This window comes from Vicia villosa, linkage group LG1 (assembly GCF_029867415.1).
Source record: "Vicia villosa cultivar HV-30 ecotype Madison, WI linkage group LG1, Vvil1.0, whole genome shotgun sequence".
Taxonomy (NCBI): Eukaryota; Viridiplantae; Streptophyta; class Magnoliopsida; order Fabales; family Fabaceae; genus Vicia; species Vicia villosa.
In genome coordinates, this window is record NC_081180.1 from 198,965,063 (window position 1) to 198,983,888 (window position 18,826).

Sequence of the window (18,826 nt, forward strand, 5' to 3'; positions counted from 1 at the left end):
TTCCAAAGAGGCTTGTAGAAGACATCTTGGGCTTTCCAAAAAGTCCTAGAACACTTCCATATGATAAAATTTGAAGGAGTTATGGCTTGCGCAAGTTGGTCGATCTTGAGAAAATGCACCTAATACAAAATGGTGAATTTTGATGTTTTAAACCATTGGGCCTTTTTTTTTTGGATTCCAAACAAGCCCATGAGCTGAATAAAGACTTTTAAATCAATCATTTTATTTTTGTGACATTTATTTTTTATTTATTTGAATTTTTATTCTTTTAAATAATAAATAAATTAAGTAAATATAAGATAATTAGATTTTATTCATGAAATTAGTTTTCCATTCATATCAAATGGCCAAATCTCATATATTTGATTAAAAAATCCGTACAAGGCTTGATTGGAGAAATATGAGAAAGTTGAGACCAAAATAGGAAGATTTCAATCAAAGAATATCCTTATTTCAATCAAAGGCTCAATCATCTAAATCATTGGATTTTGATCAAGATTTTCAACTTAATTCACACTCTATATATACCTAAAGTAATTCAGACGAAATTCAGAAGGATTGGCCGCATCAAGAACCATAGGAGAGCTTCAAAAAACTGTAAATTCAAGTGCCATGGCAGAAAAAGTTTGAGACCAATTCAAGCTCTCCCACACATCCAAAACGCTTCCTCGTGGCTTTCTGAGGTTGACCATATCGCTTCCATTAATCAAAGAATCTGAAATTATCACAAACAACTCACGGTTTGCATTCCTTTTGTTTCAATTCGATTCCATATGCTTAATTGGAGTTTATTCACGGTATTTGGTGAGTTTGTATTTTGCAGGGCTTTGGCAACATTGCAAAACCGTGGCAAAAAACGTTCCCATTGCTTCAGCAGTCCAACGAAGAAGAAGAAGTTGAGGCGCGTGTTTTTTTTGAATTTCTGAACAAACAAATTTCTTATATTATATGTGTTGTTTGTCTTGTTAACAACGTAATGAAATTGGCTTAGTGGAGAGAGCGTGCGGCCAAAGGGTTGACATACGCAAGGACCAGGGTTCGAGCCTGGCTTCTTGCAAAAGTTTTTTGTTTATTTTCTTCTTCTTATAAGGTTGTAGATCAGGTGCGTATGACCAAGGGACGCCTACAGTATACCGTCAGCCACCACTATCAGATCCTGTTCCCCATCAGATCCAACGTCCTGGAGACGCTGGCACACCATGGAACCTCATGACCATGCCACACTGAATCCAAGCTGAGTCCTTTCTTATTTTTTTTATTATTTTAATTATATAATTTTGTTTTCTTTTGCTAATTTGTTTTGTCTAATAAATTTCCTTTTACATCTTCTTTTAATCAAAACTTTTTTTAAATTTTATTCTTTATAAAATCATTTATTTTTCATAATCAATTAATTAGTTTGATTTGATTATTAATATTTTTTTATTTGATTTAAGTAATTAAATGATTAAATTAATCTAATTGGTTAATTATTTAATTAATTATCAAGATTTTTATTAATTGATTAAAACATATATTAGGGATAGATAATTTAATCGAAAGCTTTTTTTTACCGATTTAATTAATTAAGTTGAAAACCAATAATTAATTAATTTAGTTTTATTTATTCTATTAACCATGGTTAACTTGTGCCCTAACCAGGGTTTACGAGGATCATTCCTACACTGAAGATCTTCTTGTTTTTTCTTTGTGCAGTTTTCAAGGTTAGCACCTGGATTTCCTCCGACTGCGAACCATATCAGATCAAAGCTAAGTCCCCGATTCTATTTCTTTTTACATTTATTTTTGTCTTTAATTTAATTTAATTATTTTTGCCTTTTTGATTTCAATTATTTATCTTTGCCTTTCTGATCGATGAACTGGCCATACACTCACCCCCTTTTCTGTCTATTTTTCCTTTTCCAATTTTCAGGGTTAACCATATCGATTAAAGCTCAAACCTTTGGTAACCCTGAACTTATCATCTACTTAATTATTTCTTTTTGTGGTTTGCCCATAAACCCTTTTGGCTTTATTGTGTAATTGCTCCGAGGTTGTAATAGTAATTAGGGTTTAACTTTTCTGATTAACTGCGTGGTTAGTAACTTAGGGAGTGTAACCTTGAACTGAATTAGAGTCATTAATTACAAGATAATATAACTGAATCTGGTCACGTGATTGTTGCACCCACGCACCTTTTATGGTACCCCTCTTGTTGCCTGTTGCCTATTGCATGTTGCCTTGTGTTTTAAAATGCAGAATAGCCAAGTCTCTCGAATACGAGGATACCTCAGCAATGTTGCCCTCAGTTCATTGAAAGATCATAAGTCCCTAATGATGCTGCCTTCGATTCGCTAAATATGATCTCATCCCTCGAAGTTGCCTTTGAAGTGCTGAGGTATCCTCTGGTTGCCTAAACGAGAGGCTATTCTGATCCTTCTCTTAGACTACCTGCCCCTCTATGGCATGGGACAGTCTTGTGGCGAACGATAATTCGACGACCCTTCAACCTCCAAATCAAAGGACTTCCCTACCCTCTTATGGTATGGATAGCCCTGAAAGGCTAAAAGAACATTTTTCATCTAACCAGGTAATTTGCCCTTAATTGCATGCTCTGGTTTAAAATCTTTTTCTACCCTTTTCTCAAAAATCTTCAAAAAGCTACGTTTATTTACAACCTAAAGTCTTATTTCTTTTCTACACTTTTCTTTCAAAAGAGTAAAGCAATTAAGAGCCCATGGAAAACCATGGATGCAAAGGGTGCCTTACACCTCCCCTTTGCATAAATTACCCCCCGAACTCAGTTTTTATTTAAAAGGTTTTTCCTGTTCTTTTAGCCTTTCTGATAATTTGGATAAAATAAAAGTCGTTGGCGACTCTTGCTATCCGCAATATTTCAAAAAGTCAGTTCTCCCACCGTACTACAAAAGAAGATGATGATTTTCTATAGAGTGTCTATTTGTTCACAAACTCTGGAAAACCTCTTATTCACTTGCAATTGCAAAGTATGCGAACACTCAACTTATTACAAAATATGGATTATTCCCTCTATTTATAGTTTTAGGTTTGTTTTCTTCCTAACCCAAAACCCAAAACCCAAAACTACAAAAGCCCAAAATACCTAATTCTGCTAACACTACAAAATTAGGCCTAAGTCGAAATACTTGTCGAAGAAGCTCCTTCGATATTTCAACACACACTAGACTACATTATTTTGACACAATCTTCCATATATCGAGCAACTTGCTTCGACACAAAGAATTACAATTTAACCATTCCTTGAGTGTATGTTATTTTTTCTTGATGAATAATATTGTCTACGTTCCATTTAAAGAATGTGCATTCAATTTTATTGCAAAATTTAACGCTCATTGATATTTTTTATGGAAAAACATTCATATTTAAAATATATCAAATTATATGTCTCTAATATTAATTATTATAGTCATATTAGAGATTTGTACTATTTCTGTTTTATAATGTGTCAATGTGTGAGTTTAACCAAAAATAAATTATTTCAAAATAAATATCATTTTTTATATTTTAGTAATTTTTTTTCAATTTCACTTTCTATTAATGACTAATACACTATTTCTAAAAATATCAGTTTACTCTAGATTTATGAGCTGATAAAATTTTCTATTAAAATTAGTTTAGTAAAAATATTTTTAATCTTCAACTATATTATTATATTTTTTAGAGAAAATGATTACTAATTCCTATTTTTGTAACACCTCGGTCGTTAATTTTTGGTTAGATAATTTGGCTGTGGCAAATTTTAAAGTTTTAAACCTCCTTAGTTCGAATAATAAACAATGGAATTTTAATTTAATTTATATCCTTTAATGAGGGTGGAGCGATGCAAAAAATCATTAATACTCTCTTATTTGAAGCTGTTTAGATGGATAAATTAATATGAAATCTTAAAAAGAATGGTAGATTTACTGTGTGTAGTGCTTATTGTTATTGCGTTAACGAAGCCATTGACACCTCTCATCTTAGAATTGATGAGAAATGAGACTAGATTTGGAAGATAAAGACCCCTTTAAGGGTCAAGAATTTCCTATGGCGCTAATGTAGGATTTGTGTGCCTACTAGAATGTGCCTTCTTGACAAAATGTGTTGGGTGTCCGTCTAGATGTGTTGTATGTAAGGATGGAATTGTGTTGTATGGGAGAAAGTGGAGCTTTGGCCTAAGTTACAACAACAGATCAACAATGGAGGAGACTTTGCTTGTGTTCTTTTTTCTTTTTTGCAAGTTTTTTATCAAGAACATCAGGCGGTTTTCTCAACTATTCTGTGGAGCATTTGGAAACGTAGAAACAACACTTTATGGAATCTTATCGAGGTACGCATTTTTTGTTAGGCTAAAGTGATTCCCAACAGATTAGAACCAACATTACTCCTCTAGTGCAACCGACAACTGATACTAAGTGGAATAAACCATCGTTTGGACGGTTAAAATGCAACGTTGATGCATCCTTTTCTAATAATAAGGTTGAAATATGTGTTTGTATTAGAAATGACGAATGTCTTTTTGTTGTAGGCGGGACGAAATGGTTTTTGCTTAGTACTGATGTTAACATTGGCGAAGCCTTAGGTCTCTTGGCTTTTATCAAATGGGTGCTTGATCTTGGTTATGAAAATGTGGATTTCGAGTTGGATTCTAAAAATGTTGTGGATAGTGTGATCACTCCAAAACCAAATAACTCGGATTTCAATGTTATTTCTCGCGAATGTTATGGTTTATTGACACAATCTTCTAGGAACTTTTATGTTAAGTTCATTAAAAAAATAAACTAATGATGTTGCTCATGCTTTGACAAAGACTGCTTCATCTCTTGTTAGTCTTCACATTTTTACCGATCTTCCAAAATATATCAACAATTATTATTAATGATATGATTTAAATTTTTTCTGGAAAAAAATATCCCATTTTGGCAATTCAATTGATTTGGAATATTGGGTGAAGGAGACCAATCAATAACCTTTTGTATTTTGTGATTGGCTAAATATAGTCACAAACATACAAACATTACAAGATAAATAAATACTGCCTCCTCTTTTTTCTCTCTCTTCTTTCTTCTCCACTTTCTCTCTCGTCATACATAACATCTTTCTTCTTTTCACTTCTTTCAAAAGCAAATCTAAAAAAGCTTCCCTTATAGGATAGCATCATCCCTTTTTCTTGTCCCTTTCACTCGATCTTCATTTTTCATCTCAAACACCACCGTAACCACTTCTCTTGTTTGAATTGCGTGCAAACTTAGCTACTTTTGTTCCTCTCGTTGCTTCTCTTACAAGATCTTATCTCACCCCAGCTTTGATCCTAAGCTGAATTTTTTTTTTTTTTATGTTACAAGATTCTATATTTTTCTCATATAATGGTGAGCCTTTTCATCTTTTTACAGTAATGGATTCCAATACCCAACAGAACCAACAACCCAATTCTGGGTTGCTTCGTTTTCGTTCTGCACCAAGTTCACTATTTTCAAATCTCACACCTTCTTCTTCTGTTGATGATATTAAAGGTACTAAAGATTTTTGGGATGATTCTGAATCAGAGAGATTGGTTTCAAGGTTTGTGAGTAACGATAATATGTCTGGTTCTTCTTGTTCTAAGAAGGTGAGTGGAATGAATTCTGGTTATGGTGGTGCTGGTGGATTGCCACCTCACTATCCTAGACACGGTTCTTCTGCTACTTTAAGTTCTGCTATGGATGCTTCTTTTGAATTGGCTGGTTCATTGGGAATGAATCATGAAACATCTCATAGGAGCTTTGGTTCAAATCTTCTCAGGCAGGGTAGTTCCCCTGCTGGACTTTTCTCCAACATTTCATTTCACGATGGTATTTTGTTTTTCTTCGTTTATCTTGTTGTTTCAGTTCGGTTATTTTTTTGGAAATTTTAAGGTTATGCTTTTTCAGTTGCTTCCGTGAATTGAATCTCTGCAGTAAATGTTAATAGGTTTTTTTTTTTCCTCTTGAACTTAAATGCAGTCACATATAAGTTTAGAAATTGTAGTTTATAAGTAAATAAAAAATAATGGTTTTGTCCGCAAATGCTAGCTCAACTTGAAGAAAACGGTATCTCTAGGTTTGATCCTATCACCAGGGTTTGAATCCTAGTATCCAGTGTGATTTTTTAGTGGTTATTACTGTTCGTGAGAAAAAATAATAATGGTTCTGGTGGGGACTTGTAAATTTTATGGTAGGTAGTAGTTTAGAATTTAATGAACAAATTGGGGATGAAAATGAAATAAAATGACATGCCCTTTTTCATGTCTCACTTAAAAATTTAATGTTAGTTGCTTAATTTGAATTTAGAGGATCTTATATTTAAGGTGAAAGTAGTTTTTTTTTGTTGTTAATGTTATATTTTCATTGATGGGTACGAATGATTTCAACAATTTGATTTCTCTTTTGTCGATTAGAGAATCAATATTTGAAATCTAGACTTAGGTTACACGATTTTCTGCAAAATGTTCATGAATTGGGACAAACCAACTCACAAAAGATCTGTGAATTGGTATGCAGGTATCAATTTGCGGTTCTCTAGTCACTAAAGCGAATTATGTGACTAGGAGCATCTTAAGCCGATTTTGGTTATTCTTAATGCCAATTGATGGTAGTATTTGTAAATTGCAGGGTTTGCTGCCATGAAGGGTGTTGGAAACTATGCAGCCATGAATGGAAGTAATGGTGAAGTTAGTCCGTCTATTAACCCATTGAATAGTCAAGTTAGCTTCCCTTCAAGAAACACTTTTTCGTTGGGAATGTTATCACACATCTCTGAAATAGATAGCGAGGATATTGAAGCAACTAGCCCTGACGACGGAGGCAGCAATGGTGATACTATGCATTATGGTTTGGGATTTACCTATAGTTCATGGAATGATACTCAATCATTCTCAGAAAATCTCAGTGGCTTAAAAAGAGGGCGAAGTGGTAACGAGAAAATGTTTGCTGATTTTCAGGTATTTGTAGGATATGCTAACTTCTCTTGTTTTGGATTTCAAGTGAGTTTTGATTCTTATTCTTGATACTAATAATATCTTGTTTTATTTATCAGAGTGGAGGACTAGGAAATCAAGTTCATACATTATCACATCACTTGAGTTTACCGAAGACTTCATCCGAGATGATTGCAATGGAGAAGTTGTTTCAGTTTCCGGATTCCGTTCCTTGTAAAATCAGAGCGAAACGAGGTTGCGCTACACATCCTCGAAGCATTGCGGAAAGGGTAAGAAGAACTAGGATCAGTGAAAGAATGAGGAAATTACAAGAGCTTGTTCCAAACATGGACAAGGTATTCGACACATCAATTTTGTTTGACTTTGGAACATATTGGATAATTTGTTTGACATTTGTTCATGCTCTTGGCAGCAAACTAACACATCAGACATGCTGGACTTGGCCGTTGATTACATTAAAGAACTTCAAAAACAATTCAAGGTAAATCTATAAAGGAGATTTAATTTGGATTTGGTTTTAGGATTTGGTTTTAATCTTCTGTAGCACCGACACCTATAAAAAAACGATATGAAAAAAGACGTGTCAAATGACTTATTTTTCAATTCCTTGTTGCAGTTTCTAAGAGATAAACGAGCAAACTGCAAATGTACGAGGATGCAGAAGGCAGATACAAATCAAATTCCTTGACAAATCTTTCTCAGACAAAGATGGATTAGGATCGGATACTTTTAGGGCTATGCTGAAAAATAAGTAGAAACAAACAAGGCTAATATAAAAATGCTATGATGCTATTGAGTGTGACAATTAATACAAAGCATATAATATAACGTAGGTCCTCACCATATTGGAAAAGTTCTTTAGATTAAAGGGGATTCAGTTACAGAGCAATAATATCGAATATTATTTCTATTTTTAATTTTGTATATTATTGTACTAATAAATGTTTACACACTAATAAATGACGTATCGTTTTATTTATGAACTTTGAAATTAAAAGTGAATTTTAGATTTTGATAATATTTAAAATATCTTTGGATCTAATATATAGTTTTTCAGTTCTCCTAAAATAACTAAAATTCTCATTTGATACATTATATTGTTTGCAGTGATTTCTGACAAACAACCGCTAGTCCTCTAAACTCTATATTTTGGTAACTTGCTTTTGATTAGACTGATTCATGTTGTTTACTTGTGTAGGATGAAGTTATTGGCACTGCCACTTCGAACCTGAAATCTGACAAACCTACGAGTACGGACTCTCGTTTGATCCCTGTTTTATCTACCAAAGGGTCTCTCGAAGGATCAAATAGTGAACCTAGTGACTTTTTCAGATACTGAAAGTGACAAAGTATTGAAAAATACTCAAAAGCCCAAATTCGACGAACCGACAGTCAGATGACTCGTCACCTGAGATCTCACCTCAAGGGCAAGACGTCGAAATGGAAGAAGATCAACAGCCGTCGAACATTGATGAAGGTGATGAATAATCTGAAGGGGATGGAGGAGCCGAGCCGATAAACGAAGATGAACCCATCAATGAGGCTTCGAGCAAACCGGAGGGAACAGACAAATCGAACCAACCTTTTGGGACGATCAGACACCCTACAACTACCTCAACCACAACCCCTCGAAACTTTTCTCAGGCTGAACTAGCTAATCTCTAAGCAACATACCCTGCAGGTTCCTTAAGGCCATGATGAATGCAAGAAGTAGTTCGTCTGAGAAGGGTGGAACATCTTCGACCATTTCAGGGGAAAAACCCGTGGAGCCAACTAGCCACAGTCTCCTTCGTCAGATTAAGGAAAAAGTGTTCGACTTCAATCTGGTTCAAGCCATAAATGACAATGTCAATATCTGTTTTGGCCTTAAAGATTTGATGAAAAAAGTGGATGTGTTAAGTGTCTCTGGCGAAGTATCCCAAGTGCTGATAGTGTTGGGATTCTTGATTGACCAACTCCAATCATATCAATTTCATAAATAGGATAGCGTTAAAAGGATCACTGCTACAATGAGTGCTCAATCTTCTTCGTGGGACAATGCTAATGCTTCTAGCGTCAAAGTTGAAGCTATGGAAACCCAACGTTCGAAGTATGAAGAGGAATACACAACTTGTGAACAAAATATCAAGGCATGGGAACAACAAATCGAACAACTAAAGCAACAGATAAAGACTGCGAAGGATTGTAAGGATGAGATCCGCAAGCTCGATAGCCAAGAATTAAATGAAGAGATTCAAGTAGGGATTCAACATATCGAAAAGGCCCAACAATTGAAGACCGAAATCAAAGAGTTGAAGAGGCAACTGTAACGCCCGGAAATTCGATTATTTGCTTAATCTAGACGTTCGAAGTGTTTAGTGAAGTTTTCATATTTTGAGACGATTTAGTCGGTATTAGTTCGGGATAGCGGATCGATATTTAATCAAGAGTTTTGATATTTTCAATATTAGAAATATTATTGGAATAATATTTGAAGTTTTGGGAATTTTCTGAGTAAATAAAATTAGACCGGAAATATTCGATTTAGTCGAATTTGGATTGTCGTTGTTATTTAAGGGCATATTTGGAATTATTAAATTGAAGTCGGAAAATAATATTAAGAATAATATTATTTATAAGTCGGAATTATTACATTGATGGAATATTATTAATGGAATATTATTAAAAGTGATATATTGTTATTTTGAGTTATTATCCTTATTGAGCCTAAATTAGTTGTGAAAAAGAAGTGAAAGACTAAGCCCAATTAGAATAATAAAATTAGGGTTTTAGAGATGTGGATGGGTAGTTGTCATTTTTGGAGAAAACAAGAATAGAAGAGAAAGAGGCAAGTTTTGGAGAAGATGAACAAAGCTTGAAGATTTCCATCTATGGTGCCCAATCGGAAGTGTGAATCGGAACAAGTTTCTTCAAATTGATTAAGGTAAGGGTGGGGTTCTATTCCTATAATGGGGCTTATGAATAATTGTATGTGGGAATTGGGTGTATAAATTTATTGCATTATCTTGTGTTTATTGTTGTTGTTCATACACAATTGAAGTTGGGAAATGATATTGTTGTCGCTGTGTGTCCCGTTGCTGGTTGTGTTAAAAACAAAACGAGATGTTGTTGTTGTTAAGCGGGTGACGTCGGCATAGTGGATGAAGGAGGGTGCCGTTAACTTTTAGTTTTTTTTTTATGCAATTCTCACGTGAGCTGTATAGTATTTTTCTTACTGTTCCATGACATTCTATGCTGTTTCGATATGTTTTATGTTAGTTTTTAAGGAACAAATATAATATTTTAATAAAGTGAAAATGAAATACTATATATTAGAAATAGTAGAATAGGATTAATGAAATGCGAAACAGTCTCATTTGATCGAAATAGTCGAATTAAGCGGTATAATTAGTTGACCGGAATTTAATGAAAATTGACGTGGTAGCTAAGTTTAATTAGTACATTAACGTGGTGGTGTTATTTTGTCGAAATTATGACATTAATCAGTCGATTAAATTTATGGTTGAATTTACTTTTCAATAAGAATATTTAATTAGAATAAATGTGAACTTAGATTAACTATTCGGTTTATCGGTAAATTACTATATCTTGAGAATTTAACCGAACGAATCGAATAACCGGTATAGAATAGAATTGTATCCGAATTAACCGGTTGAGTTGTGTTTTTGGTGACTTGGAAGTGTAACCCGAAGACTCATAAAGTCATGAATATTAAGAATATAACCGAAAATTAGATAACCGGTAGCGACGCAAAATTTACACAATTAATTGAAGTATGCTTTGTGAATAATTTTGGTTAGTTGATAGTGGATTAGTGAGTTAATTAGAAGGCTAATTTATAGAGGATTATGAGACTAATTTGAATTGACTTAATGAGTCGAATTATTGTGATATACCGAAGCATGACGTTGTCGTTTTGATACTTAAGATGATATCTAATTTAGTTAAATGTTAATTGGAAGTTGATTCGGTTTACTTGATAAATTAGCATGTTGAGATTACTCTAAGAACCGACCCAAAATTGTGATTTCGATTTGAATGCCTTTGTTGCGAATAATATTGTGATTTCCAATATGTTTATTAATATGCGTCATCTGTGATTAGCCTTATGGCATGAACCCTAGCGAGTTGTCGTTAGTTTAGTCGATTAAGACGATAGTTGTGATAGTCCTGATGAAGTGTGTATTTGTGATGACGTGCCGAACATGATGATAATTGTGCTGATCTTGTTTATATGAGAAGTTGTGTAAGAATAAATTCAACAGCGAGCCAAAATACTGTATAAGAAAATTCTAAAAACCAAGTATTCATAAATCAGGATATGAAAATCCAAGATTATATGAAACTCTTAATTTTTAGATTGAAGTTTTCTTGAAAAAAGATGCGGGCAAATTTTGGGGTATAACAGTGTCGAAACATGACGATGTTTGTGGTGATTGATAATGTGTGACGTTGTATATATTTGTGATGATAATTTTGTGACTAAGTGAAGATGAATGATTAATTGTGACGTTGAATTACCTCTAATAATTGGTAATTACCAGTGATGTAGGCGTATGCCTCGCAGTGACGTGTGATTGTGATGAGTATGTTGCATATGTCTTGTTTGTCGAGTCACATTGCATATGCATACTCAATGACGGCCTGGATTGGCAAACTAGTGACGAAGGCTTATGCCTTGTGCCTCAGAATTGGGCAATTGGTGACGGGGGCTGAAGCTCCGATTGGTACCACATGCATATGCACGAGTCGTGTCTCATGATGTCTTTTGTGATGTATACGCTGTGATGTTTAGTGATTTGATTTGCGACGTTTATGATGCGATGACTGTGAATATATGTATGACTTATATGCGATGTTTGTGAATATATGTATGACTTATATGCGATGTTTGTGAATACATGAGTGACTTATACGTGATGTTTTGTGATGTTGTGAAGTGTTATGATTTGGTTTACGAAGTAAATGAATGAGATATATGAATGACGTGAATGTGAAGTATTGTGAATTGTTGTGCGATGACAAGTATGCGAGATCTATGAATTGTGAAAGTATGATGTGTATAGTAACTGTTGATACTTGCGATGTAATGGTTTTATATGTCTGACTCCTAATATACAATTTATCATGCGCTCACTTATATGATTTGATATCTCACCCTTCTCTCTTGTTCGTCGTTGCCTTTATATTGGTAACGTGCAGGTGTTCGAGTATGAAGATTTAGTTTCCGTTAATCGAGTCGGTTGTCGCTCTGATACGTAGCACTCGGGGGGGGGGGACGATTTATAATGTTTATGATGTTGTTGTTTATTGTGACTATCCTGGTTTATTAGGATGATATGTTAAGTGAAGTTGCTTTATTAATATGATGTTGTTTATGTGATTAAGATGTTACTTGATTCGGAAATTGAGAATCATGACTCCGCTGTTTTATTAATAAAAGAAGTTTCTATTTTAGAAAGTGCTATGTACTCGCTAAATGCGATGAAGTGATTTATTGTTGAAGTGAATATGTGACGCCTCATTTGTTTGTCGAGAAATTTTTAAATACTCTGATACTTTCCGCATTATAATTTTCGGGTAGAATTTGGGGTGTTACAGCAACAAAGTGTGATCGAGTGTCGCTTGGCCGTATCTGCTTCTTAGTATGCCCAGATGAATGCTTCCCTTCTTGCTGATTTCGATATTTGACTATTTTTGTAATAATTTTAGGTTTCCATCTTGAGGGTTGCGAATTTGTTTTGTCCTTGTCCCCCTTTATGTTTGACAATGATCATGGATGTTAAGTTTGAATATTATTTTGGGTTATACAATGTTAAAACCGTGCCATTTTGGCGTGTTCTATTTGAATCACACCATTTTGGCTTCCTATGTATTCGACTATATATATTATTTTGTTAGGATTTTAATCTCTTGAAGGAAAGGTTTATATTTTTTTCAAGTATTTGCCATTTACTCGAAGGATTATTTGATCTTTTGATAGTTCTTCGATTTCATAAGCGTTATTTAAAAATTCACGCAATACTCAAAAAGGACCTTCCCAATGCGGAGACCACTTTCCCAACGGTTGATTCTTTCGATCCATAGGCAATATAACCTAACATACTAATTCATTCATCGAAAAAACTTTGTTTTTAACATTCTTATTGTAGGCTTTAGCTATTCTTTCCTTCTGCCTTCTCAGGACTTCCAACGCTCGCAGACTTTCCTCATCTATTCTGTTATTCATTCATCATCATTTCCCAATAATGTTCTGATGGATTTTCTTCCAGCCTCTAGATTCTCACGGACTGAAGGTGAATTTCGACTGGCAGGACTGCATCATGACCAAACGTGAGTTGGAAAGGTATGGCGTTCGTTGCTTCTTTAGGGGACGCTCGACAAGCCCAAAGAGCTTGATCCAAAGTTCTATGCCAATTCTTGGGCTTTCTTCCCACATGCTTCTTAATCCAATGCCCATCCTCTGAATGGCCACAACTTAATGATAGAATGGATTTCGCTTGTAGGGACATGTTGAATACCTGCATGGACTTGACACTCTTGGAATCCTTTGGCAAAATCTATGCAGTCCTTGAGCATAATGGGCCAATATATCCCATATCAAAGTAGTAACCATTTCATCTAATGTCCTGCTTGGTGTGCTCCGCATGCCCCACTATGTACGCTAGATAAAGCTAGGTATGCTTAACTTTCTCCTAGGCATTTGAGTAAGATCTCATCTGGTGTTTTCTTGAACAATTTTTTTCCCATTAACACATAAGACAGGGCCCTGTACTTGATCTTCCTTTCTGTATCTATTGTGGGGTCTCTGAGATAATTTATGATTGGACTTCGCCAATCCGTATCTACCAAAGTATCAATAGTTAAGACTTCAAATTCTTTTTTGTTAGTGGATCCCAGCCTTGTGCTTTCTAAATCTAGTGGTGACAGTTTGGTAGCCAATGCTTTTCCTTTAACTTTGATCAACCCTTCTAATTTTTCGTTCGATACTTTGTATCCTAAGATTATTTGTGCTAAATCGTTTGCCTCTCGATTTTTTAATCTAGGGATATGCTTAATGTCTACATATTCTAATTTTTTGAGTAATCTATTACCAAGAACAAAATACATAACTAAATTTTCTTTTATGCTTTATATTCTTTTGTTAATTGTTTAACTACTAACTCAGAACCCCCTTTTATTTCGACTCTAGTTGCCCCCAATTCCAACAAGGCTTCAAGTCCGTCTATCAAAGCTTCATATTCTGCCTCATTATTCAAGCACAGAGGGCCTTCGATCTTATACTTGGGTTTTGTTGGAATTCCTTCAAGAGAAATAATTAGAACCCCAACTCCATTACCTTCTCTATGGGTAGAACCATCGAAGAATAACTTCCAAGGTTTTACTTCCACATAGCATTGAGGATTTTCAACCACTGCGTGATCTACAATTAAATCTGAGACTACTTGGCCTTTCATTGATTTTAAAGGCAAGAAGGCTAGGGAGTACTCAGTAAGGGCTAAGGCCCATTTGCCAATTCGATTGTGTAATATTGGTTTCGACAACATATGCTTGATAACATCAAAATGTGAAGAAACATACACATCAACAAGTTTTATATAATATTTCAGTTTTGTACAAGAGAAATACAAACAAAGACAAAGCTTTCTATAGCATTATAACTTGTTTCTGCAACATTTAGAACTCTACTTAGATAGTAAATGGCTCTTTTGATGACATTTTCGTCTTCTAGTGCTAACATACTACCAATAGTAAAATCAGAAGCATATATGTATAATCTCATGGGCTTGTTTCCACAAGGGGGGGATAGATAGGAGGATGCATCAAGTATTATTTGATTTTGTCGAACGCTTCTTGATGCTCTTGATTCCATTCGAATTTCCCTTGTTTTAAACAAAGGAGAGGGGAGAAGGCTTGAGTTTGACCACTTAGGTTAGAAATGAATCTTCTCAAGAAGTTTATTGATCGCGACTTTATGAGTCTATTAATCTAATGACTGCAAGTACACAATCGTGACGTGTTGTTTTAAAAGATATCGAATCCACAGAGACTATGAATCGATCTACCGTTATCTAAGGTTACTATGTAAAGCTAAGGCTAAGAATATTTGGATTGTTTATAAATGGGGAAACTAAAATCTTAAATCTAGGTAGTATAATAATAAGCGGATATCAGTATGTAGTTCGTCTAACTTAGGTGATCCGAAGTTCCATTGGCCAGATTCTAATTAAATCAAAAATCTTTACTAACTATGTTATTTAAAAGTCCTCCTCTCAAACTCTCGCCCTATTGATTAAGACTACGATCCTAACTCATAATGTATGCTTTCGCCATCCCACCAAATTTAGAAACGCTTTCTGAAAACATCATATTTGATAAAATGCCTATTTCATGCAGACGTTATTTAATTAAAAATCCTTGTCTCAAACTCTCGCTCTTTTGACTCAGATTTGTTAGAACAAGAAATGTTCTGATCAATATTCTTAATTTTGATGATAACATTATGTATGAATTTTGTATAAGACAATGTGGTACTCTTATCCTTTAAATTTTCCATTTGAGGAAATATATAAAGAGTATGCACAAATCAGCGTTCAGAAGCACTGACTCAGAAGGTTCTGGATGGCTTCATCAGAACATGCTCTGGCAAGACATCAGAAGATGGTCATGCAGAATCAGAACATGAACTGGAAAGTATCAGAAGAATGAAAGTCAGAAGTACAAGCTCTGAAGCTCTGATGGTATCACGCTCAAAGCTCTTCAAAGTCAGAAGACAGAAGATGCTCTGCACCAAACTGATGGCTTTGATATTGAAACGTTGTTATCTACAAATCTGAGTCCAGAAGAAAGTACAAGATGAAAGGCTATAACGTCAAATCTATGACTGACAAAAGGAACGTTAGAAGCTAAAAAAGGCAAAGTCAGTAAAGGCAGCAAAAGCAAGGCTCAAGGTAGTTGACAAAAGTGTGAAACATTAAATGCAGCGTTGTACTATTCACGCAAAGCATTAAATGCATCCCAACAGTCATTTCCTCTCAAGCGCCTTTATATAGAAGTTCTGATCAGAAGCAAAACACAACACTTGCGCAAAACTTACAGAAACGCTGTCAAATTTAAAAGCTAAAGAACTTCATCTTCAACCTCATAAACTTTGTAATATCTTAGTGAGTGTTAAGAATAGGACTTAAGAGAAATATCACAGTTGTGATTACAACTTTATAAGAAGTAATTCAAACTCTTGTAAACTTGTATTTTACATTGATTGTAAAAGGATTCCTAGAGTGATCAAGTTGTGATCTGTAGACTCTAGAAGACTTAGAGGTTATCTAAGTGGAAAACCATTGTAATCAGTTGGATTAGTGGATTAAATCCTCAGTGAGGTAAATCACCTTGTCAGGGGTGGACTAGAGTAGTTTGGTTAACAACGATCCATGATAAAAATAATTGTGTTCATTGTTTTTATCTTCCAAGTTTTTGAGTTACACTTATTCAATCCCCCCTTTCTAAGTGTTTTTCACTCCTTCAATTGGCATCAGAGCGTCGGTTCTAGGTGCAAGCACTTAACCGTGTTAGACAAAAGATTCAGGGAGAAAAACACAAAGTCAAAATGGTTGAAACAACTTCATCTACTCCTACACCTGAACAAAACAACAATGGTAACAATGGAAGTAGTAGCTTCAATGGTTACAGTAGACCACCAGTCTTTGATGGTGAAAAATTTGAGTATTGGAAGGATAGACTTGAAAGTTACTTTCTTTGTCAAGATGGTGACTTATGGGACTTAGTGTTGGATGGTTACACACATCCTGTAAACACTCGTGGAGTCAAGATTATAAGGCAAGCTATGAGTGATGACCAAAAGAAAGAATTCAAGAATCATCACAAGTCAAGGACCATATTGCTAAATGCTATCTCACATGCTGAGTATGAGAAGATAACAAACAGAGAAACAACTCATGACATCTTTGAATCTCTAAATATGTCTCATGAAGGGAATGCTCAAGTAAAGGAGACAAAGGCCTTAGCTCGAATCCAGAAGTATGAAGCATTCAAGATGGAGGAAGATGAGAACATTGAAGCTATGTTTTCAAGATTCCAGACTCTGACTGCTGGATTGAGAGTGCTAGATAAAGGCTACACCAAAGCTGATCATGTAAAGAAGATCATCAGAAGCTTACCCAGAAGATGGGGACCCATGGTGACTGCATTCAAGATTGCTTAGAATCTGAATGAAGTGTCTCTTGAGGAGCTGATCAGTGCCCTAAGGAGCCATGAGATTGAGCTGGATGTAAATGAACCTCAGAAGAAAGGTAAGTCTATTGCATTAAAATCTAGTAATAAAAAATGCACTAACGCTTTTCAGGCAGAAGAATAAGATTCTGATGAGTCAGAATTAGAGGAATAAGAAGATGAACTATCTCTCTTATCCAGAAGAGTAAATCAACTCTGGAAGAGCAAGCAGAGAAAGTTCAAGAACTTCAAGAACTTCAAAAGGCCTGAAAAACGAGAATCTTTTGGGCACAGAAGATCTGACAAGAAGAAGGTGACGTGCTATGAATGTAAAGAGCCTGGACACTACAAAAATGAATGTCCAAAGCTTCAGAGAGAAAAGCCCAAGAAAAGATTTGAAAAGAAGAAAGGCTTAATGGCTACCTGGGATGACTCAGATTCTTCTGATCAAGAGTCAGACTCTGAAGATGATCAGGCAAACATAGCACTGATGGCCACTGTTGATGAAGAATCAGAATCTACATCAGACTCAAATTCTGAAGAGGTATTTTCTGAACTTTCTAGAGACGAGTTAGTTTCCAGCTTAACTGAACTTCTGGAAATCAAGGGTCAACTTAGTATCAAATACAAAAAGCTGAAAAAGCTCTTTGCATCTGAAACTAAGAGACTTGAAATAGAAAACTCTGAACTTAAGGAAAAAGTTTTAAAACTATCTAAAGATGTTGAATCATCTTCAAGTTCAGAAAAATATATTCCAAGTGTGAACAATATTCTGAAGGAATATGACTTGAGTTTTAGAAAGTTTCTATCTAGAGGTATAGGAAGAAGTCAGGTAGACTCTATGATATATGGTGTAAGTGGAAACAAGAGAATTGACATAGGCTTTGAGGGTGAAACCCCATATAAACTTGAACTTGTTGATGAGATGATTATCACATACAAACCTTTGTATGATCAGTTTAAGTATGGCCATTCTCATGATATTAGGCACACATCTCACTCTAAGAGTTTCCACATAACACACACCAAGAAATTTGTTGCTACACAATCTAGAAAATCTTATGTTACACCTCATGCTAAATCTTAGTTCAACCAGAACTTGAGAAGGACTAACCCAAAAGGACCCAAAAGAATGTGGGTACCTAAGGAAAAGATTGCAGATCTCCTTCAAGGCTCAAAAGACAAAGGCAAACATGTCATGGTAACTGGACTCTAGGTGCTCACGACACATGACGGAAAGAAGGTCTATGTTCCAAGACCTGGAACTTAAATCTGCTGGAGAAGTAAAGTTTGGAGGGAACCAGAAGGGCAACATCATTGGTTCTGGAACCATATGCATTGGTAACTCTCCCTCTATAACTAATGTTCTTTTAGTAGATGGATTAGCTCATAACTTATTATCCATAAGTCAATTAAGTGACAATGGTTATGACATAATATTTAATCAAAAGTCTTGTAAAGCTATTAGTCAGAAGGATGGCTCAATCCTATTTACAGGCAAGAGAAAGAACAACATTTATAAGATTGATCTTTCAGATCTTAAGAATCAAAAGGTTACTTGCCTTATGTCTGTTAGTGAAGAGCAGCGGGTCTGGCACAAAAGATTGGGTCATGCTAGTTTGAGAAAGATCTCTCAGATTAACA

The 18,826-nt window shown here is 34.9% G+C and overlaps 1 protein-coding gene across 2 annotated transcripts; it reads left to right on the forward strand.

The window, feature by feature from the left end:
- Positions 1-5,029: 5,029 nt before the first annotated feature.
- On the forward strand, positions 5,030-7,931 carry LOC131644778 (transcription factor bHLH130). Of its 2 annotated transcripts, XM_058915369.1 has the most exons (6): positions 5,031-5,366; positions 5,511-5,828; positions 6,627-6,955; positions 7,051-7,287; positions 7,365-7,433; positions 7,569-7,931. In XM_058915369.1, the coding sequence occupies exons 1-6, from the start codon at positions 5,333-5,335 to the stop codon at positions 7,638-7,640; spliced, it is 1,059 nt and encodes a 352-aa protein (XP_058771352.1). In that variant the 5' UTR covers positions 5,031-5,332; the 3' UTR covers positions 7,641-7,931. The 2 variants fall into 2 exon arrangements, with proteins under 2 accessions (XP_058771351.1, XP_058771352.1); XM_058915368.1 differs by having other exon boundaries at positions 5,030-5,828.
- Positions 7,932-18,826: the final 10,895 nt, after the last annotated feature.